The sequence below is a fragment of the Falco biarmicus genome, chromosome 4 (assembly GCF_023638135.1).
Source record: "Falco biarmicus isolate bFalBia1 chromosome 4, bFalBia1.pri, whole genome shotgun sequence".
NCBI classification, from domain to species: domain Eukaryota; kingdom Metazoa; phylum Chordata; class Aves; order Falconiformes; family Falconidae; genus Falco; species Falco biarmicus.
Genome location: NC_079291.1, coordinates 82395722 through 82419414, shown reverse-complemented (window position 1 = coordinate 82419414; position 23693 = coordinate 82395722). Strand labels below are relative to the sequence as shown.

Sequence of the window (23693 nt, the reverse complement as noted above, 5' to 3'; positions counted from 1 at the left end):
TTTCTCTATTGGGTAGCTTTACTTCAGCAGAGCCCTTTGTTGCTTGTTTGTTTTGTATATACTTCACAGTGTTTGTATTATTCTTCACTTTTATCATGTGGTCCTGTGAATTTAGAAATGTGATTTTGTTGAAAGGAGGAGGGTTAAGTGAGCAGGAGTCATCGATGCCTTTTTTCAACTTTTCTCACTGTGTTTTTACTGTAGAGCTTTGGTTCTCCAGGTGAAGTAAACCCTAGAACAGAGGCATGGGACTACTCAGTTATTCTTCTCCGTTTCCTAGCTGAGAGCTCTACTTCAGTGCTTGTTGTAAACAAGTACTTTAAAATTAATCCTTGCAGATCCTCACAGTGTTAAGAATATAGTAAGCTCTGAGGCACAGAGAGAAGATTTTTATTTTTCTTCCCACCCCACCCCCCACCCCCCTCCTCTCTTAGCCTAGGGAATGATGAATGGTTTCAGTTGGTTTTGTTGCATCTGTTGCATGTTTCTGCTTGGAAAATTCACGTTCAACACACAAAACTGGCAGCATCAGAAGCATCTATTGCATGTGACTGTGGGCAAAGCAGAGAGCGATGGAAGCTTTGGGATTTTGGTAGATGAGTGCTGAAAAACTGCCTGTAGACTGGAGAGGTGATCAGTACATTACACTTTTGCATGTTAATATCTCAATGCTATTTTAATTAGGTTAGAAGAAAAGACTTAGTGAGTCAGTTCTTGTGGTTTATCTCTGTTTCAAAAGTCTAGCCAGGCACATGGGATCAAATAGTACATTCCCTTCAAATTAAAACGAAATAAACGGTCTGTTTAAAAGTCCCATTACACAAATGAACCTGCTGTTGGATCCATTAACGTGAAAGTTTTATGGAACTCAGCAGCACCATTTGGTTTCAACAGGACTGTTTTCGTTTTTCTCACCGAAGGCAGTAACAGCTGACATGGGGTTAGGATTTTCAGAAGGAGGAAACATAGCTGGCTAAAGTGGAGAGCTGCCTTACTGCAGCTCCTCCCTTTGGGCTCCCAGTGGGACAGGTACTGCTGGATTTCAGGGTAACAGTCTGATCCAAACCTGAACGGCAATTCTGGCTCAGGTGAGATGCACGGACAATGATCTGATTCTCAACCCGTCATTTGGGGAGGTCTCCACGCTACAGGTGTACCCGTAAAACCCGAGCTGTATTGACAAATGCAATGGGGTGCTTTTTGGTAAAAAGGATGATGGCTACTGCTCCACTTTTCAACCTGGAAATAGGCTGAGAGTTGATAATGTGCTCTCACCTTTGCATTGCAGGATTGTAACTGGAACAAGGACTGTGGAGGGAGAGCAGGGCAGGGCTTTTTTCTCATCACTTGTTGAGCAGAGGGGAAAGGTGGATCATTTTCCTGTGGAGGACGCTGCTGTGCTGCAGTTAGAGTGGTCCTGTTGCCAGTGTTGCTGTTGTCACTGTAAAATCTGAGTTACACTGAGTTACTTGGTTGAATAAAATGAATGGGATAGGGATATTATCAGAGGCCTTATTATAGTAGGCACAGCCTTGAGATACAAAAGACATAATATGCATGCAAATATTGTGCTTTTCCAGACTTCATTTATCTTTACATAGTCTGTAGGAGGTTTATGGGCTACCTCAGACTCACGTGGTTTGATTTGGTTGAGCTAAAATTTCCTGGAGGGTGCAGGGACTTATGTTGAGCACTTTGAGAGGCAGGGGAAAATCAGGCAGGAGGTCCAGGATACCTCTAGGGTTCAGGAATTTCTGCTCCTTTTGTCTGTCTTGCCAAAAAGGCATCTTGGAGAAGCTGTAGAAGGAAAATGTGCTTCCAGTGCATGTCCAGAAGAGGAAAAGGAAGACTTGATCTGTTGAACAGTCATGTTAGGATGGGACAAAGAAATCATTAGTTTCCAACTTGCTTGTGACAAAGACGGAGACCAGTTTTCTCCTGCTTTCACAGTCCTGGGAAGTTGTACCTGTATCAGAAGGGAATCATCCGGAGAGATCTGATCTGAGAATGGTAATTCTGTAGGCACAGTTTATCCTGAGCATGGGGGAGGATGTGAAGATCTCTAGCTATGGGATCTGAGGGGGGGCATTGAGGGCCTGTTCAGTGGACGTGCCTGCAGATCAAAGGTTGCTGGATACTTCTTGCCCAGGGCTGGCTTTGTGTGTACAGAAAGTGAGATAAAGCTTAAAAAAAAATGAATTTTCAAGACTATCCTAGTCCTTGTGCTGACGGCCTAATCAGCTTGCTATGTTATTTGTTTTGCTTTCTATCTGTTCGTGTCTCAGCACCCTTAGAAGAGCTTGTTCCCAGTGTTTTTTGCCTTTAGCTGATAGGTGCTGGGGGTAGGTGGTAGTGGTGGCAGGCCAGGGTCTCTCTGAGCTGATGTGTCAGGGTAGCAGAGTCCTCCAGCAGGACCTGTAAAACCTAATTTATCCACAGAGACAAGAAGATCATAGAGCAGAATTTTTCCTATGACCTCTTGGTAAATAATCAATGGCAGTGCCCTGCCTCTTTAGAATTGCTTAATTGAGGCTGACAACTCTTTGTTGTATTACAGGATCTAGCTTGTCAGGAGAATTTTAACTTATTTATGAATATTTCATTAACCTCTAAAGACTGGGTGTATAAAATCAAGCTCCTGCCAGGCCCTGTCCTGTTGCTGCTCTTTTCAGTGCTAATGTCACCCAGTATGCATCTATTACACCTTCCCTCCCCTCCGAGCTGGACCTTGAAGTTTATTGTTGGTGGCAGCAAGAACATGTTCACCAAAGGTTAAAATGCCAGGCTTCTGTTTTGGCACCAGAATGGAACATACGGTATTTGAGAGGGAATTGTTTGGTGGTTTTTTTGGTTTTTTTTTTTTTTTTTTTTGCTTTTTGTTCTGTGATTGCTTGCTGGGAACTGAAAGGGACTGCAGGCGTAATCCTGAGAGGCTTCGGGCAGAGCGGCATTGGCAGAGCCCTGTAACCTTTGCTGTTTGGCATGAGGAGGAGATTTCCCACTTTTTATGCATTAAAAGTCCACTGCTTGTTATTGCAGGAAGGCCTTAGGATGGGTCATTTAGCCAGAAAACCTTAAATCTGCTTCTTTTAGCCTGTTCTTTAGGGAAGAGTTTGGGGAACAAGACTCCTTCAAGCATCTGCCCCTTGAAGGCAGCTGGGAGGCTGTGTCGAGAGAGCTGCTACTTTCCCATAGCTGGATCCCTTCCCCATCCTCATATTTCCCATCTCTGGGAGTTCAGAGCATGAAGCTCTGCTGGCCCCTGCTCACCCTCCCTCTGTCTGCTGAGACACACCAGAAAGCAGTGCTCCCACTGTAGTGAACTGCAAAATTGGGCTGGAGATGCAGTGGGAGCGAGAGAGCTGTTCTTAAAAGCATGTTGAAGTGCAGTCTGTGGGTTGTTCCATGTGAGTTGGAGCAGGAGGATTAAGTTCAATTTTCAAGTCTAGCACTCAGTGAAGGCTCCTTTGCTCTTCTACAGTATTAAGCAGAGATTGATTCCACTATTTATGTTAGGAGACGAAGGAACATAAATGGATGTTGGATTCCTCTTTCGCCTTTGACCTTCCTAGGTGGTATGTAAAAAGCATAGATTCTTCTCTTGACTGTTTATTATGTGATGGTTTTTCAGCAAGAAACCTGAGGGGGGGGGTGAGAGGTGGCATTACAAGCTACCATTTAATGAGAATTGTTGACTGAATGCTCCACAAACTCCTTGAGGGTATATTTTCAGGAAACAAACTGTATTCAGACTTTGTACAGAGGAGGTATGACATTGCAGATATTTGTTGCTTTGCCTGTGAATTACAGCTGCTAGAAGACTTGTCTAGCAAAAATGCCTGCTTCTGCATGAAAGAAGTGACCTGTGTGATGCTCCTCTTGAGAACAGACAACTCCATTGCACCAGTGCCGCGGTCACACTGGACAGGGTTGTGGCACATTGTCCCACATCTTGACAGGTTCCCTAAAGAGCCTGTTATCTGTGTTTTGCTGGGCTAACCAGCAGTAATGGGTAGGACGTGTCAGCCATTTAAGGCTAATTACTCCAGAGTTTCCTTCTCTCAGGTGGACATCTGCTGGTTTGCTCTCCCTGGTGGGAGGAGCGTTCGATAGCTGTTAAAAGAAACAGTAATTACGTGCTGGTGAAAGTAGTGGAGGGTGGCTGGTAACAGCAGAGAGGCTTTGAGCTGAATGGACATGGAAATTACGTGATCCTTCTTCAGAGCGAGCTGTTAGAGCAAAGAGGGGGTTTATGGATGGAGCTGTCAAGGAGTTTTGCTGTCACGCAGTGGTGATGAGGTCTCGTGGCTGCACCTGGGAGTGTGGACAGGACAGGGCTGCAGCAAGGCTGAGGGGAAGAGATTCCTTGTCTGCTCCTTCCTCTGGGAATAAGACTTGAATGTGTAATAATACTTGAATCAGCTCATGGGTTTAAATTAACGTCTTCGGTTTCCTTGATCGGTAGGTCTCTTGCACAGGGTATTTGTTCTTCTTCCTCGTGAACTTTCCAGTTTTGTTAATCTTGAGCTCTGAGCCAGCTTCCATCCTGCTGAAATGTCATGGAATCATAGGATGGTTTGGTTGGAAAGGACCTTAAAGATCATTGAGTTCCACCCCCCCACCATGGGCAGGGACCCCTCCCACCAGCCCAGGGTGCCCCCAGCCCCATCCAGCCTGGCCTTGAGCCCTGCCAGGGATGGGGCACCCACAGCTGCTCTGGGCAGCCTGGGCCAGTGCCTCACCACCCTCACGGTAAAGAATGTCCAGTAGTGCGTGCTTCCAAACTGTTGCATCTTGCACCCATCCCAGAGTACCAGAAAAAAATAAATATAGCTTAAAATGGGGAGTAAAGCTCAGGAAGGCTGTCAAAACCATCCTGAGTTGGTACCCACATGATGACTGGTGTTGCACGTTACTTGCTGGTGACATGGGGTCGGTGCTGGTGACCAGGGTAGTTGCCTTCAGACGTGCTTTAGCGTTAGTGGAGCATCTGTCCATTAAAAGAGGACAGGCTCCTTCCAGGAGAGCTGGTGTGTGGTGGTTGTGTATATACTTTTTCACCACTGGTGAAAAAGGGCCATGAGTGCTACACTGAATGGGTCAGCTGGAGTATTTTGGCTGTTCAAAGCTGCAGGGTTTTGTGCCCCATTCTGCACCTCCAACTGAGATACCAAGTCTTGGTCTGTAGTGCATTGCTGCAGGGTAACACTATCAGTACTGTCATGTTATCCCCTGTTCAAGTAACAGCCCTGTTTGCTGTAGATTGAAAAGCAAGAGAGAAAAATAAATATTTTGCTGATATTTTTTTTTCTCCTAAGCGTTCCAGACAGGACTGCTAGAAATGGATCCTCTGAATACAGGTTAAGCACCTCCAGTTAAACATTATTGCTCATCAACAGTAATCTACTGTTGTGTGGAGCATCTGGGGGTGTGGGGCTTTGTGGTTCTGATGGGGCAGGATGCAGAAATGAGCAGAGGGAGGTGGGTGAGTGGGGAGGGTCAGCATCTGGCAGCGTTGGGTGTGAGAAGAGACTTAAGAAGGGGCAGGAGGCTGAGTCTTGGGACAAAGGTGTGTTGCAGGTATTTGGGTAAGAGCTTGTTGGATGGACTGTGCAGGAGGAGGATGGGGGTTTGAAGGGCGTGATGTGATGATGCTTTCTCCTTCACATGTTTGCAGCTGGGCAGGCAGCTCAGGCTCACAGTTGATGCTGCTCGTTCAGGAGGATGGTAATTTTGGGACCCCTGTGGCACTGGCCTGTTTTTGCAGAACAGAAACTGTAGGATAGCTAGTTTAAATAGGGTGTCTGTGCATTCGTCCTCTTCAGCTGCTAGCAGCAGAGCTGTGTTCCTTTGCAGCAGGGCTGAATTTGGCTCACTGAGCCTGTCTGGAGTTTCACCAAGTTGCGCTTGTGCAGCACAGTGTAGAGGGGAGGTGTCAGAAGGAAAGCTGTGGGCTGCCTGCAGGTTGGGAATCAGAGGGGAGAGAGGTGAAAGCTCGTTAGGGCTCCCTTGGGGTAGATGAATTAGTTAATGACTATGCTGTGCTTTGAAAATGCAAATGCCATGTCAGAACTAAGTCTGATTATAATAATCAATCTTCCTTTTGAGAGGGTGCTGGAGGTGGGGAGGGGGGAGATGAGTGAGACTGGGGCTGAATTTTTAGATTGCAGATATGAATTTCTCTGCTATCATTAAAGAAACCTGACATCGCTCAGGAGGTCAGCAGGACTGGGGAGAGGCGAAAGGTGAACTTGGGAGGAATCATCTTTGCAAGCACCAGTGGCTCCTTGACAGGCTGAAGTTAATTTTGTAATTTTGTTCCTTATGATTGTCCTGCCTGCAGAGGGAGGGGTTGGTGTCTGCTCCTGTGTGTGAGCTACCCCTGCTAATAGGAAAGATAGAAACTGCCTCATAAGCAGGATCCTCTGGGGATGGGAGAGAGGGGAGGGTGGCTGCTACAGACATCCAGCAGTGACAGCTCCTTCTCCCTTGGCACTTTATTCGTTTGTAGCAAGCGTTCCTAGTAATTACGCCTCTTAATTTAGGAGAGCGAGTGGGAGAAAGGAATATAAATTTGTGTATTAACTTTAGAGATTGGAAATAGGGCAAGTGAACCTTCTCTCTGGGAGATTATATTTGGAAATGAAATAGAATGACATTCGGTATAAACTTGAAAAATTGCTCTCTTTTTACTGCAACAGGAGGAGAAAAGCCACAATCCTGCTTCTCTCCAATACAGTCTGAAGTCAGCATATGTCTGCTTCCGAGTTTGTGTGTATCTACAGTAATATATATGCATGAGTACGTTTTCAGGAAACTGTTTGCTGGAAGGTTGCTTCTAGCCCTGCCTTCTCAGTGATAAAAGCACACCAAATTTGTTACAGAGTGGGTAACCCATAGAGACTGTGATCCAGTTAGCCTTTGTCCTTAAAGAGGGAAAAAAAATAATGTTTTTTTTTCTTCAACCAAGTGGGAAATAGATAGTTCTAAACCACTTCTTATTGAATATCTGGTTTTCTTTGGCTTTATTGCTTTTGTTTCACAATAGCATCAAGGATCAATTTTCCCAAGAAAATGTACCTACTAATCCTGGGCTGTTTAGCCTGTTTCTAAATGGCAAGTAATATTTTGTTTTGCAGGTATTGTCCTTCAGGTGTTGTTCAGAATGTCAGTGGGCTGGGTGTATGGAAGAGGTAATACTGCTCTTGCTGAGCAGAATGATCTGTGGAAGTGCTCAGCGTGGCGTCTTACTACCTTGTGGTATTGCTGGACACCCAAATTAAACTCACTGGTGTTCATGTATATTTGATTTCTGTCCTGATGCCAGATTTATAAGCTTGTAGACAAGAGGAGATCACCAGGCATCCCATGCTGCTCTGTGGGAAGAGGCACGAATAAGATCCTTAGTCGTTGCTACATCCTTTTGAGAGAAGCACAAATAGCATCACTAGGATAACTGGTGTATCAAACTCCTGGGGAATGGTAGTTTGTCTGTTTTCAAACCTCAGTGTATGGGCCATACTGGGGGTCCCATTTCTCTGCTCTTGTCTATTTTAGCGTACACTCTTCCTTTCCAAGTCTGCTGGGTTTTCATACATTTAAATATTTATGTATTTAAATAGCTTCTTGAATTGTGTTGAGACTTGTAGTCAAACACAACCTCTCAATTCACCTTTCCATGTTGGCTCCATGCAATTCATTTCCTATTTATCTCTGCCTTTTAAAATCAGCTCTTTTGCTGAGGAAGGCCTTTTAAAGGATGTTGCATCAGCCCATTGTTAAATAAACCTTTAGACATTTATAATGGATTCAGCATTTCCTGCTTTTTACAGTTCCAAGAATGCTGAATGACGTGCAGACACATTTCATCAGGATAAGATTGCTGTATCAGCCCCTCACTAAAATGCACTCATTATTCAAATAATAACCGTGTGTCTGCAGCATGTGTTCTGTGAAATACGTGTACATTGATGTGGGCAAGTAAACTGCCCACTTTTTTCCGATTTGCAAATCCTAACTTTAGCAGTGGGTTGAAATGCTTTAGATTTTGAGTCCTGTACTACCCAAAATGGGGCACCTGAACGGAGATTTGATTATTATTCTGGGCAGTGTGTTAAAATGTTCAAAAGTTTGTAAATGTGGTTCGATTTAGAACTGATTTGATTTAGAGGTTTCAGTCCCGTGATATCTCTCGTTTTGAAGGTGGGGTGTGGACAGTGGTGGTCAGTAGGGTGCTTTGGAAAGGCTTGTCTTGTCTTCAGCAGTGTTGAAGGCTGCTGGAATCAAGTGGGAGGAACAGCAGGTCCATGGCGTGGTGGAGGCTCAGAGAACTTGTTTTGGAGGGGACAAATATGGGTCAGAAATGACAAATGCCAGAAATAGGCCAAGAAAATCAGCTCTCTAAAGGAAAAGTTTGTTTCTTCTAGCTGTCAGGAGATGAATTTATAATTTTATGTTTCTCCTGTCATCTCATGCATCTTTAAATAATTCCTACAGAAGAGAGAACCAGCAAGGAACATATTTCTTACACTGCTGTGGGTGTTTGCTATGTCATTAACACTTGGAGGAAAACCACCATCTTGAAATCCTGTTCAGGCAGGTTTAAAAGTAAAGCTGAAAAAAGAACGCTATTTTGTTTAATTAAACACTAGACAAAAATCCATCCATGTTATTCCTTCCTCTCTCAGTTTGCAAATAGTAATGACAATACTTCTTTTGGAAAAATATTTGCATTTCATCTTTTAGGGTACTTGTATATTTGTGGAAGTGGACATTCTAAAATTATTCTATATACTGGATGTGTCCTGGTCACTTTCTATTGAAAGCAATAAAGCTGGTCTGAAATTCATTCATATGCAGTGAAAGAGAATAGAAAAGATTTGGGATAAACGAGGTCATTTTAGGTTGAGAGCGAGAGGCTCCGTTATATTCTAAAGAGAAGAGAACATCACATAATCAAAATATAAGTACTTGTTTATATGTTTTATTCACAAGTAATAGGTTCTGGCATTATTCATTATGCTGCCTTTTCTAGTGTCATAAAAACCTTGGATAACTTTAAAAAAAATAAGAACTTTGTTTCTTTTCAAGTTGCTAATATGTTTCTGTACAGTGGGGATATCGCTGGGTGTTAGGTCCTGGGCGATATTAACCCTGAAGCTTCTGCAGAAGTTGTAGGTCCTTAGGTTGCTCTGGTGCAGTTTTCAGGGTAAGACATACAATGCTGTATTTTGGAACAGTGTTCTCTCTCTGCTCTCGATGCTAGTTAAAAAACCCAGATCAACATAAAAGAGAGCGAAAGGATCCAAGCCTGACCTAGGTCATTTGGTACTGAATGGGGGAATACAGCAATGAGCTGCAATTTGAGCAGCCTGTTTCCTCTGTCTGCTGGGTAATGGCTTCTACTAGTTTAATGTATTCAAAGTAATAAAAGTTTAACTCAGCCAGTTATATAAAATTATTGATAAAAATTGGAAGAGTTTAGACAGGAATATTGAGTTAGTCCAAAAAGCAGTAAAGTCCAAAAAGCCTGCTGAAAGCAGCATCTGGTGAGCAAGAGAGACTAGGACTGGAAAATAATTGAGGAAAAGGAATGTGATGGGAATTAGGCAGAGAAAACAGCAAGAGAAGATTGGCTCTTCCTCTCCTTATCCCTTCTCGAGGCTGTTCTTTGCCACTGGTGCTGAGATGATTGTGGACAGGAAGGGACAAACTGCCACTGTGGTGGGTCATTCCATGCTTATCACTTGGTCCTGAAGAGGCTGTGTCAAAGGGAATGGTCTTGTTAACCTCCTCACCTCTTAGGCTTTCCATGGTGCTGGAAATTATGTAGAATATGGGTTTGTATTTCTCCTGTTGCTGCCTTCCTGTTGCTTATTTTCCTCATTCAGTTCTGCTGCTTCTTTCTCTTTTCTCTGCTGTCCTGACTGCGTCACGTGCAGAACTGCAGTGAAGGTCCAGCTGGAGGAGCGAGCAGTGGCCACATCTGTCGCAGCATCACACTGGTACAAGTGTGCCAGGTTTGACCAGGAGCTGGTGAGATCATGTTCTGGTTGGATTGTCCAGCAGGCAACGGATTCCATGGTTTTTGCTCTTTTTTGCTCTTCTCTTGATTCTTGTTTCATGAAGACCTATTTGCCTGCACTGTGCTGCCTTCAGAAAAGCAGAACTGGATCCCAGCAACAAGCAACTCCATCTGATCTCGACTAACTTTCTTTTTGCCCTGGAAAAGACATAAATAATATTTTTAATATCTTCTGTGAGATTGGCAGTCAGGGATGTTTTCCTTACCAAAACCCTAACAATTAAAGGAAATGGCATGTTTTGCATGAAATATTTAATACCTTAATTGTTTTACTTTCCTTTTTTTCATAAACATTTTGTGAGGTTTTGATGGCAGTCATTTGCTGTAGCACAAAGATGTACCTTGGCCTGAACCTGAAACTCTCCAGTGGTTTTAATCCTACTTCTGGGAAGCAGGTCCATGTCAATGTTTAACTGCTTGAGTCAGTTTCATCTATAAAGATATCACGGTGCCCTCCTCTCCATTCTCGCCTCGGGCACATCAGATTTTCAGTCTAGGTAGTTCTGGCGCTTGAAAATTGGGAGCACACAGAAATGACATAAAATGCCCTTACAGTCCATGTGTCCTTCCCTCCTCATTCTCCTTCAATGGCTTATTCTTGGAAACCCAGCAAAATCTCATCACACTGCTACTGGGCGTACCTGGCACTAATTTGTCACCCCTGTACATCAGGCGAGACCTGCGCTCATGCTTTTCATGGCAGCATTCACTTGAGAATGTGTGCATTCACTCTCCTGTCTCCTTTCCCGTTACACGCTCCATTTTTTTCCTCTCTATGCAGCCAACACAAGAGACCCCAGATCACAAGAAGAGATTACTCGCTCACCCCCTGTGTCCCCCCTTCTCCCCCGGGAAGGTGGCCGTGATTGAGCTGCTCGTGTCAGTGAGCAGGTGGCAGTTGGACTCAAGGCTGAGCCCGCTTAGCCAGTGATAAAAAACTTACTCACCGGCCTTTCCATCGTCACGTGCTGTCCACACGCAGTCCAGAAAGCAGCACAAACCACTCTAACAGCAAACACATCCAGGCTTCAGCAGGCATGGAAGACGGGAGATACAACGAGTAGTTTCCTGCTAGAAGGAGGTTGGAATTGAAGCCTGCTCCTCATCCTGGTACCTTTTATTCACATTCCTGGAGTTATCTGGTGCTCTTGCTTTATCCCCAGCCATCTGTGATGGGCTGAGCTGTGAGAGATAAGCTCAGTAATCAGAAAATTGAGGGAAGCATTTCTGGCTGTGATAATCTTATCAGGCAGCTAATATACATTAACATTTGTACAGCCTGATGATGCAGGTGGGCCTTTGCTTTTTTTTTTCCTGGATGCCTTTTGACAGGCAGGGGGAGAATGTGGGACTTCGGGGTGCCAGGGGGAAATTTGGCTAAAATCTGTTTTCTGCCCTCTCTCTTCTGCCCTGTCCCTGTGGTATCAGAAAGGGGAGGGAGAATAATCCAACCGTCTCTTTTCTGCCCTTTCCTGCTAACAGTGCTGCCACGTCTGTCTGTCTCTTCTGGTAAGCATGGAAGGGCAAAGAGGCAATATGTCAAAATTTCAGTTCTGACTGAGCAATATGACTGCACGTGTCAATATGCTTCTCTTCCTTGTAAAATTGGGGAGTTTCTGCCAGCTCGTTGTCTTTGCAAGAAGTTTGCTGTTGTAATGGGATTTTGCTCTACAAGTCTAATCCGTGCTGTTGGAGGGAATGGTGTATTAATGGATTATTTCCCTGATGCTGAGCACTGAGCTCTCTGTGGTCGTAAGTTTTGCGTCTATAATTAGGGCTGGATTGCTTATTGTTTTCCTCCTGAGTGAAAAATAGTTTCTATCAATAGACTTATTAGGGGAATTAGTTGCCAGGTGCTAAAACACAGATGACAAAAAGAAATCCAAAATCTCAAGGATGAGTGTGTAGGAGGTCTAAGCTAGGAGAAGGTGCTGCAACAGAAGTTTGAGTATCCTCTAGGTAGTTTGTCTCTACTTACATGTCATAATAAATCATTTTCTCAGGGGTTTAGAAAGAAGTAACATAGGTAGTTTATCAATCTATGCATTGTCTTGATAGCTGAATTAGGGTGCAGATCCCCATAAGTCAGGGAGCCTGGGAATGGTAGAGTCTGGGTAAGAAGTTTTCGTCTGTGGAGTTTTGAAGTGCTTTCTTGTGAGTTCCTTCCCAAACAAGGCCAGAGGCAGAAAGTATTCTTAATTGTTTGTTTGACCTGCTAGAGCTACCTGAGCAGCTTGAGGTAGAAGCGTATGTTGGAAAGCGCTGGAAATATTCCCCAGTCTTTTGGATTCAATGTACGTATCTCGGAGTTGTCCTGGACAAGGCAGCATAATCCTGTGGTTCACTTCTGGGGAGGAATTGAAGCTAAATGAGGTTGAACTGTCAATACTGAATCTTGAGTACCAGCGAGCTCCTAGTACCACACAGTTAATTCTCTGCATTCCATTATCCGTGGGGGACGGGTAGGGAAAACATCTGGAAGAGAAGCAGAAGCTTTGCTTAGAAACAATCAACTTTCTGTGCCTCTTCTACCTCGGAGATGTTGGGGAAGGCAAAAGGGATTGCAAAGGGAAGCAGGGTTAACCGAGGTTTTGACATTCAACATGTGAAGAGTTGTGCTTCACGTCCCTGTCCTGAGAAGGGTCTGATCTGTGTGGAACATCATGATTTCCTCCTCCTCCCTTTGCTGTTTGTGTGTGCCCCCTTAGTAGTTCTGGAGGAGCTAATGCTTTTCTCTTCTGCAGCTGGAGGTGGAGGTGAAGGTCCTGAAGTCCCAAGAGTGCACAGCTGAGCAAAGTACCATCGTCACCAAGGAGGAGGTTGACACGCTCAGGTAGGCAAAGCAAGGGGGGAAGGCTGAGAAGATTCTACCATTCTCAGTGGAACTAATGAGAAGGGAAAGGCCCAGGGTAGTTTCGCTGCTTGCACCGGTTATTGCCATCTCATGGTAGAGCACCACGAACAGGACCTCACCGTGCTACAGTGCATAAAAGCTATACGTGTCTAGACGGCCTGTGTGCATAGGCTGCCTGGTATTCAGGGCATGGCATGGCAGCATCGATGAAAATGTATTTTCCTTGTATTTCTGAAGTAGGATGTTCTTTTCCTGAGCACACTTTTTACTTTCCCACCAGATTTTAATGGACATGAGAAGTCCATGAAGCATTAATGGAAAGCCTCAGCCGCTGATCTTTCCTGCATTTAGCTACTCTCTCATTTTTTCTGTTTTTCGGGAGGCTGCAGGCTCCTTTAATATTTGGGGTCTGTTGCTCTCAGTTAATTCATAAGACTGGCTCCTGTGTCACTGTTCTCTCTGTTGACTTCCATTCCTGTGGAAACAACATTGCTGTTTGTTTCTTATTTTGACCAAATCGCAACTGTAAACACAGGATCTGTTGGCATATGTGTGAAGAGGTTTAGAATCCAGCTTTTGTAATACTGATACGCGTGTAGCGCTGGAGATAAAAGAGGGATGTTTCCCCTTGTGCATTGCTGCAGATGGCAGAGGTGTACCTGTTGTGATTCCGTGAAAGAGAAGTTACAAAACAGTGTTTCAGCAGAGGATATATAAGCATTTACTAAAGCTACAGTGAAGCTAGACAACCTTTCCATGTATTTATTAAAGCGTTTACAGCTTCTATTCCAAAGCAGGTGACACAATAAATACTGAGCACAGAAAAGTTCATCTGTTTCTGAATGTTTGATATGAAGTTCCTTTTTATTTAAGCTGAGCAAATCAAACCTTGACAGGCTGAGTTTTTTATTCTCAGCTGATGTAAGACTTTGGCTGGAGTTGCACTTCTTAATTCTTTTATATTTTCAGCTCCATCACTATAAAGCGTTACTGCTTCATAGGACTGAAAGCAAGATTTTGCAGCAAGCAGAGTTGCAGAAAGCAGAAATTACTGGCCTGTACATTATGAATTTGCTCTTGTGCTTTGCCTCTGGAGCTTGTTTTATGGCTTTGCAAACCCAGTTCCATAGCAGAGGGGAGGTGTTTGAAAATAACACATGTTCAGCTAAGCTATTCCAATACATTTTAGGGCCGTACACCTAATCTTAGGGACTCGCTGCTATAGTTCCCTCAAGGTGATGTAATAGTTCTGGAGACCCAAGGCACACATCTCCCTTTTTTTATTCTGTCATATGTTTGAGTTCTGGTAAAGGATAGTATGCTATGGCTTCCTTTTTTCAGGGGGATAAACTTGTCTCCATCTGCTTTTGCATATTGTGGACGTTTGTTTAACCTGAGCACATTCAGGTTTTTCCTTGGCTAAGGTGCACTAGACCCTCTGAAACCTAATGTTTATACCGCTGCAGAAGTGCTCAGTGCCTCCTCAGCAGCATTAAACCCCATCGCTCCTGATTAATACTGTGCCTCTCTATCAGTAAAGCCAGCATCCTGTCTGCTGCCTTCTGGGAGCTGAAGGTTTTCAGAGTATTTCTACAGAACCTCCTCGGTCTCTCCCTCCCTGGGTTGGTATGGGCTGCGGCACGCTTTCATGTAGGAGATGTTCAGACTCTTTATTTTCACCTCCAAGACTCATTATTCAGTGTTTATCTTCACTGAACAGCATTTGCCATCTATTAACTGAGCAGCTTCAGGGACAGCGTGTGTAGGGGGAAACAGTGAGATTGCCACACAGTCCAGGATCACTTCATGTTGCAGAAGGCTCTCGGCAGTAAGCATAGAGATGTCTGGCTTTGCCCTAAATTAAAATCTGTTTTCTGGGCGGGGACAAGTGGAGCTCGCAAGTACCTTCTTGTTACGGGATTGTGGTGTTTGGTTCTGCTCAAAGGCAGCCCTAAACTCCCCGAGCTAATGTTTTTCTCCCTTTGTTTTTAAAAGAATTTCTTTGTCTACTAATCTCATCTCTTTCCTCCTTTCATGAAATTGTGTCAAACCTTTCACACAAAGTATGACAGAAACATAGGCCTGTTCCCTGTAAAGCCCTTGGTGGTTCAGAGCTACTCTCCAGTGATGAGCCGTACCCTGAAAGCTGTTTCAGGAAAGAGGCTAAGCTCCTGCCGTTTTTTCACGGTGATATTTTGTCTTTTCTTCTCTTTCCCATTTCAGTACCGCGTGCTCCTGAGGCTATGGATGCACAGAGGCCACAGTCCCAGGCTCTAATTCCAGCCTGTTTTTTCTGTTGCTTTTTACTGAACCGCTCTTTGTTGTTACAGCTGATTTAAATACTTGTCCCAGGCCCTGATGCTAGTCATTTAGCTACAAAGCTGTTCCAGAAAGCATGGATTTGTTTGTTTTTAATCACTCTTTTCATGGCTCAGCTCAAACAGTAAATGGCTTGGTGCAAAGAGTTCTTTTTCTGCTGGAGCTCTCTTTTTCTGGAGAACTGGTAAGCCAGTCCCTGCTCCTTTTTCCTTACTGTTGGCTACTGTTACTGCGTCAGGTGTCTTCTCAGACTCTCAAGCACTCCATTCAGCATCGCAGAATTGACTCCATAAAGCTTTTTTTCTTATGCACCTAGACTTAAGCAGTCAAATTATATAGTTGGATCTTATTTTGTGTTTTCTGGCATTTTCTGTGCATTGGACAGCAAACTGGACCAAGTTCTTTTTTCATAGAAGAGGCTCCTTCTCAAAGGAGTGCAAGATAGAATCATAGAATTATTTAGGTTGAAGAAGACCTTTGAGATCACAAAGTCCAACCATTAACCCAGCACTGGCAAGCCCACCACTAAACCAGGTCCCTAAGCACCACATCTACGTGTTTTTTAAATACCTCTTTATTGACTCCACCACCTCCCTGGGCAGCCTCTTCCAATGCCTGACCACACTTTTGGTGAAGACATTTTTCCTGTTTTCCAACCTAAACCTCCCCTGGCACAGCCTGAGGCTGTTTGCTCTTGCCCTGTCACTTGTTCCCTGGGCGCAGAGACCGACCCCCCCTGCCCGCAGCCCCCAGCTGGAGGGAGCGATCAGGTCCCCCCCGAGCCCCCTGCTCTCCAGGCTGACCCCCCCCAGCTCCCCCAGCCGCTCCCCACAGGGCTTGTGCCCCAGCCCCTTCCCCAGCCCCTGCCCGGCTCTGGACACGCTCCAGCCCCTCCACGTCCCCCTGGCAGTGAGGGGCCACAGCTGAGCCCAGGGTTCGAGGGGCGGCCGCACCAGTGCCCCCAGTGCAGGGGGACGGGCACTGCCCTGGCCCTGCTGGCCACGCTGGTTCGGGTACCAGCCAGGATGCTGCTGGCCACCTTGGCCACCCGGGCACACGGCCGGCTCCTGCCCAGCGGCTGTTGGCCAGCCCCCCCAGGCCCTTTCCCTCTGGGCAGTTCCCAGCCCCCTGCCCAGCCCGCAGTGCTGCGGGGGCTGCTGTGACCCACGGGCAGGGCCCGGCACGGAGCCTGGTTGAACCTCGGCCCCTGGGCCCAGCCTGCCCAGCCCCCCCGCAGAGCCCCCTGCCCCCCAGCAGGGCAGCTCCCCCCAGCCGGGTGCCACCTGCAGAGTGACTGAGGGTGCACTCGATCCCCTCGTCTAGATCATCGATAAAGGTGTTAAGCAGAACTGGCCCCAGCCCCGAGCCCTGTGGAACACCGCTGGTGCCCGGCCACCGGTGGGACATAGCTCCATTCCCCACCACACTTTGGGCTTGGCCGCCCAGCCGGCTTTCTCATCATAGAGCACCGCCGTCCCAGCCACGGGCACCCGTTTCTTCAGGAGATGCCATGGCAGGCGGTGTCAAAGTCTTTACTAAGGTCCGGGTAGACACCTTCCACAGCCTTTCCCTCATCCACTAGGCAGGTCACCCGGTCAACAGAAGGAGATCAGGTTCTTCAGGCAGGACCTGCTTCTCATAACCCCGTGCTGGCTGGGCCTGATCCCCCTGTTGTCCCTGGATCCTGTTGTTATGGATGCTCTGCTCCATAACCTTCCCTGGCAATCACCATCTTCCCCCAGGCTTTTGGGATTCAGGAATAATGTGCTGTGTCCACCCCAGAACACTCCTCGTGGCTTGGCTGGATGTGTCCAGCAGCAGGGACAAGTTGGGTAGCGTGATTAAAGAACTGATGGAGTTTGGAGGAGAACAGAGATTAGCATGGGAAGGGATTATGTCTGCTGTGCTTGTCCTCCTCCTGTGCCCTTGTGGGCCTCAACAGGACGGGTTTACTCAGTTTTACATAGCTGCTAAGGAGGAGCGAGCAACGTGAGCTCCACTGTTACTCCTTCCTTCTGCAGACTGCTGCCCAAAATTAATTCTGACAGAAAACAGGGTGAAGAATGCAAACTTTTAAATTAGAAAGTGGGGAAAGAAATGCCCCAGCTTATGAGGGAGTTATTTCCATTTTTGTAGTTTATTGTGGTCTTTGAAATCCCGTTAATCTACAGTATGATGTGTCTGCTCTTCTGGTCTGAGCCCAGCCTCTCCAGTCAGCTGCTGTCACGACGGAATGTGAAAAATAGAGGAAAACCAGCAGAAGCCAGGAAAGGGAGTCTGCAGAGCAGGAATGGACTGTGAGCCTCCAGCCATTTTCACATACACCCTGTGGTTAGAAGCTGACTTCTGAAAACAAAAGCAGGAAAGACATAAAGGAGAAAAAAAATATCCATATTAATCCTTTGAATCTGTATTCACCTCCTGTGAGTGAATGAGAGCTTTTAAAACTATATCTTTTGTCTCATTTTTCTTTAGTATGGAAAGTAAATTTTCAGTGAGAAACTTGAAAGACTTTATCAGTTTTTCCTCCTTCTCTTGAGAACAAAGTGCTCTTTCGTCAGACCTTTTATAACTTTAAATGTGAAACTCTCTCCCAGCATCATCGTTTCTGAAGAGACAATAAAAGCCGGTGCTAATGCTGTCATTTCTCACACTTCTTCCTGCTCCCTCTGAAATCTTTGTTTATATTCTGCAGATCTTATGAAAAGAAAAAGTGATCAAACTGTTGGGTTCATGCACTGTGGGGTACAGCGAAACAGAGAGCATTTAGGCATTAGCACCTTTTAGAGGGAAGGTGATAACTGTGCAGAAAGTAGTTTTTCAGAACCTATAAATAAAAGTAATATATTTTAACAGAACTTCAGTAAAGACTTAAGTGGCAACAGCTGAAGGACCTTTTCAGCTGTAACAAATCTGAACTTTTTCTTTCTGCTGTCAAACTGCAACCCCAGTAAATCCTAAATGTTTTTTGTGGATTTAGTGACTGGGTAGAGTTACAGTAATTCAAAAGAAATTCATGTCCTTGCCAATGCCTATTAGTCACACTTGCTGGAATTCTGTCTGCTCTGCTCCTAACACCATCTCAATGCCATCTGGATCCCTTAATAGCATCTTCCCAACACATACATTTTCTGCTCCATTCAATAGTTTCCTGTTCAGCAATAGCTTTTCCACATGGCCGTGTGCTCTTTGCAGATGGGGCCTCCATGAGACATGTCCTCATGGGCAATATCCATGCTGCTCTACAGGCAATCACGTAACACATCTGAGAATGTTAAAAATTACTAAAAGAGTGCTAAAGGGATGATGGTAGGGAGTTCTCACTGGTTAACTCCATTGAAAAGCTGTGGACTGAGAGAGGCTCTTGGAAGTGCCTAGGTACTGTTGAAAAACAAATCAGATTCCTTCCTTCTTCCTTTCTAAAATAGGAGCAGCCTGGCTCTTTTCTCTAGCAGCCATTGCTCACCATCTGAGCACTTTTTAGATAGACTGAACGCACATGTTGGGATGTCTTGATTCTCACAAGTATCATTTCAGGAGAGCTGAGGCCGAAGGTGGGGTTTTTTCTTTTTCCTCCTCGGGAAACAGAACAGTGGAAGTAATATAAAGCTTGGTTTTGAAAGTGGGAAAATCCACATGTCTGAGCAAATGCCAGTGAATCTGCATTCTTGCACTAAATTTGATCTCATGAAAGGCTGCAGAGGTGGCTGGAATTTACTGTGCACCTGTGGAGAGCCTTTGACTCTGGGTTAAACTGTCTGCATCTGATGCAGAAAAAGTCTTAAATATGTTCATGTTTTCAATCCCCTGTATGGAGAAGGAGCAAAATTTTCCAGAAATTAATCCAAATGATTTTTTCCCTGTATCACAAAACTTGAGAATGATGTCGGTATTTCCAAATGTAACTGACGTTCCTTCCTTGTGCCGCAGTGCTGCTTTCAAAATGGGCACCGGCATTCGTTCCGGCCCAAACGTTATGTTGATAGATGGTTGTGCCGTACCCAGATGTTTCTGTACTCTGCTTTTTGTGGTTCTCACATGAATTTATCATGGATTGTTCTCCCTACCTGAAAGTAACTCCCATATGTAACGAGTTGAGGCATGCAAATTGGTGATAAAAGAGCATCACATATCTTGTGCAGATGTCCATGGACAGAGAGCACAAGGTGTGTGCAGACTAAGGCTGCCTTTGTGGATGCTGGTGCATCCAAAAGCAGTACGCACTTGGCCCTCTACCTGAATTTACGTAAATGAAAACATTCAAGTGCCAAGCAAGTAAATATTTTTCAATATTTGACTGCCGTATCTTAACCACCAGCTGCAAACGCTTTGCTGTGTTTATATATAGATAGGATTTCCCTTGCTGCTCTGCCTTTGCCATTGGGAAGAGTTCCCCAGGGCTGGAAAGCAACGCTAGAATAGCACAAACTGTTTGCTAATGGTTCTTAATGCTTTCCCGCTGGAGGTCCAGGACACTTAACAGTGTTAAAAATAGGTTAGAAGAGGGATAAGCAGTGAAAGTGCTCGTCAGTCCTAAAAACCACTTTGCTACAAAGAGGTTGCAGCAATGTTCCCGGCGCTCGGTGCAGGGGAAGCAGCAGGTTTTGTCTATGAAGGAGAGCAGCACGGAGGAGAGCTGACCTCCCCCGGTGGGAAGCCCCACGCTGTGTCGGGAAAGGAGGACACCCTGATGGTTGGGGTACTGGGAAGGAGCCGGCATCTGAGGGATGAGCTCGCAGGTGCTCTTGTGCATGCTGCCGGTCACAGAATACGTGGTCTGTGTACACCTGCAGCCTGACTGCGATGCCTCAGGCTCGGAACCACTGCCCTTTCTTTGGTGAGGCATGAAGAGCGCGAACATGTTATTAAATCTTAAAATCACAAGTGAAATCGCACAAAAATATAATGGCATAAACCCACCCTTGTTACAGCTCGCTTGTGTCTTGAATCTTTGTGTTTTCTGGAGGCTGCTGTCAGTGATTCTAAAAGGGCATCTAACAGGCCTGAGCTTAAACCTCCACATGGAGAGAAGTTCTGCAGGCAGATAATGGCAATATCACAGCTTATTTGGGAGGCTGGATGGGGAGAAATCTGTTCTAAATTAAAATTCAGTGTGTAAATATGGAGAAAGTACTGATGAGAGTCCGGCGTCTGGCTCTGACCTTTCAGTCACTGCTGCGCTGTTGTTCCTCAGAGAAAAACGTTGCTGCTCTTGTGGCCTGTTCTGCAGTCCATTTAGAAATATGCCCTTAAAAGCATTAATTCCATTTTGAATTTCGATTTTTCCCAACCTTTTCAGTCTCCTGCTTCTTCAGCATCCTCCAACCCTGCTAGCTTAGTGTCTCTTCTCAAAATTATTGATAATCTTTCTGGATGGCCTAGACACTGCTAAAAGCTGCTCCTCGGCATTTTAGAAGCTTCCAAAAGGGAAAAAGATGCTAATTTATAATATCAGAAAATTACCAGCAGGGGTCGGGCTTACAAATAATTTAAGCGATTCAGGCTGTGCATTTGTAAAGGAGGCATTTCTGTGCTGAACATCTTGTAGATCAGCCAGCTTCTATGGAAAAGTTTGTAACTTTTGCCTGTGAGTAAGAGAGATGGCATTGCCGTCGTACCTGAAACTTCTGTTGCATAATTTTGGGATATTGGCAGATGGGTGCGTTGTTTATTGTCACGGTGCAAGGATTTTCAGCTTAATTTAGATCATTTGAAAGTGAGTATTATCAAGGAAGAAAATTAGTTTTTTAAAAATATTCTGGAAAAGGATCCCGAGAAAATTGAATGCAAATATCGATGTTAATATGCATTAGTTGCACAGTTAATCCCAGGAAGTTAACGTGTGAAAGGTGAGGTTCTTGAAGCAGCATTAAGGTTTTTATACTCTGTACTTAAATGCAAGCAAAAATGTTATATCAAACATTTTATAATAATAAAATCGTGCCTAACAAGTTTGATAGAGTTCTCTGAAGGATTCAACAATCACTTGGCTAAGGCTGGTATGGTTGATATATTTGACCTTTCAAAAAGCTTTGAGCCAAAGGCCACAAAGAATCTTTACTTTGATGGAATAACAAAGTAGGTTCTTTGCTGGATTAATAAGAACATAAAAATCACAGAGGGCTGGTTGTCCCGGTGTAGTGTCTGCAGGGATGGTGGGTGACCATGCGAATAGGGCAAGGCTGTTGGGGTACGTTGCCAGAAGGCTCTCCGAGCTTCTAGTGCCTCCTGAGCCAGAGATAATGTCATGTCTTTCTACTTCATAAAGCTTGATGCATTCTTCTTCCATTAATTTGTTTATGTAATACAAAGTTAAAAGATGGAAAAATCAAAGAATAAATGTTGTTTTCACAATATCGAGCGCTTTCTGCTAAGTCCTGGAATGGCTTCTATTGGGAACTTGTCCAACACAAAGAGGAGTTTGTGAGTAGTGAGGTGAGAGAATCTGAGAAATTACTCAGCTTATCAGACTGTTCGGAGTTTCAGAAGGATCTTATGATGCTGCTTGAGACGAGAGATGAAGTTGTACACCAATAATTGCAAAATCCATGCACGTAAGAAAAAAATGCCTTTATTTTTACTCCCACAGTAGTGGGCTCTAAATGAGCTGTTATCACTCAAGAAAGAGATCTTACGTTATCGTGAACAGTTTTCTAAAAATATCAGGTAACTGCTCCATAGTTAAAAAGACAAATAGAATACTAGGAATTATTAGAAAAGAAGTTGAGAACAAAACAGAAAGCTCCATTATGCCATTGAATACGAGTGCTGTGTGTAGTTCTAACTTTTCTTGTAGTAAAAAGTCTATATAACACTTGAAGAAGAACAAGGAAGGTCAATAAAGATGAGCAGTAATACAGAAAATTCTTGATGTGAGGAAAGGTTAAATTGAGATTCTTCAGGAAATAACAGATGGCCTGTAAAGTGGTATGGAGAGGGGAGTACGGTACAATTATTCACAACTTTTCATAGCAGGACTAACAGCCACTCAGTGAAGTAATCACATGTGAAGTATAAACCAAAATGAACTAATTTTTCATACAGCACATAATTAAATTGTGGAACTTACTGCCAAGGAGTGTTGTGAAGGCCAAAAGTATAAATTAGATCAGAAAGAGATTTGATGCGCTCATGGAGATTTTAGCTGTTGTTGGTTATTAAACATGATGGTCTAGACTCAGTCCTTGGTTTCAGGAAGCATCTAAGTTGGATTTGCTTTATATTCAAGTTATATATTTTTAATATACTTTTACAAATTATATTTTTGTCATACAAACTTCTATCTTTTAGTCATTAAACATAAAAAGTTAAAAAATTAACTGCCTCGGGTGTGTAGCTGTGTGGTACTGAACAGAGGGATAATCTGATACTGCTTGTGATTTCATGTTTTACTTGATTATTTGTGGTGGGACTGTGCAGGGACACAGTGTCTATTAACTTTTCCCTTCTTCTCCAGGCTGAAAATTGAGGAGCTGGAAGCTGAACGCAGCAAGCTGGAAGAGGAGAACAAATCCCTGGAAATGAAATTGGAGAAGCTAACTCTGCAGGTAGGAAATGTGGAGGTCCAGAGCAGCTGGAGAGCTTGACATGGTTCGTTCACCATAGCTGCTCTAACAGATGTGCCAGAACACAGCACGCAGCTTCACTTCCCTCAATCTGGGCAAGGCATTTTTTGGAAGCTGGTGCAAACTGCACCAACACATCTATGTCTGTGACCACGTTCTTGGATGCAGTCACATGAACACAGTTGTCTTTTTTTGATGCCTTTGCCTAGAACCTCTTCTTTTTTCTTCTTAAACCTTATTTCAAGTAACTCCACTATCACAAGTTGTCTGTCTCCAAATTCATTTGTGCCAAAGCGGGAGTGTAGACAGGGCTTAACAGCATGGAGCTGATAAGGAAATTTGAGCTCCCTTTGTACTGAGAACTCCACTGCTGCCATCATCAATGGAGATGGAGACCACTGCTTTGTGGCCTTACTAGATAGTAATTTTCCAAGCCAGGAAGCACCAGTACTGTTGAGAGGATGACATGGCAGCATGTCCATACCACAGACACGGAAAGCAGAAGGTGTGGAGTCAGAAGGATGAAAGGCGGTGTTTCTTTTGCTGTGCTCCTGTGGATGCTTTTCCTTTTTCTGAGGTAGGGCTGTCCTGTATGGCAGGTCTTCAGCTCTTCACTCTGGATAGATCTGTAAGTCTTACCCTCCTTGAAGGAGAGCAAGGGCACCTGCAGGAGTTGAGCAGACTGTCTATTCAGCTTGCTGTTATTCTGGGAACAGCTTTCCAGGGTAGAGGAGGGGCATGGGAGTTGTTTCAAGCTTTTATAGTGTTTCCAGTTTGAAAGGTGCTGGAGCAAACAAGAACCTGAGCCTGTTTGTTTCATCAAAGCCCATCCTGCTACAAACAGTGTTATCTCTCCCTTCTGTTCTCTCTG

General features: G+C 44.6%; 1 protein-coding gene across 2 annotated transcripts in view; it reads left to right on the top strand.

The window, feature by feature from the left end:
• Positions 1 to 23693, top strand: part of MAD1L1 (mitotic arrest deficient 1 like 1) — a 380568-nt gene that overhangs the window by 193831 nt on the left and 163044 nt on the right. For both annotated transcript variants that reach the window (XM_056336428.1, XM_056336429.1), the window contains 2 exons: positions 12829 to 12917; positions 22714 to 22804. In XM_056336428.1, the coding sequence (XP_056192403.1) occupies positions 12829 to 12917; positions 22714 to 22804 (180 nt within the window). The remainder of the gene's footprint in view (positions 1 to 12828; positions 12918 to 22713; positions 22805 to 23693) is intronic.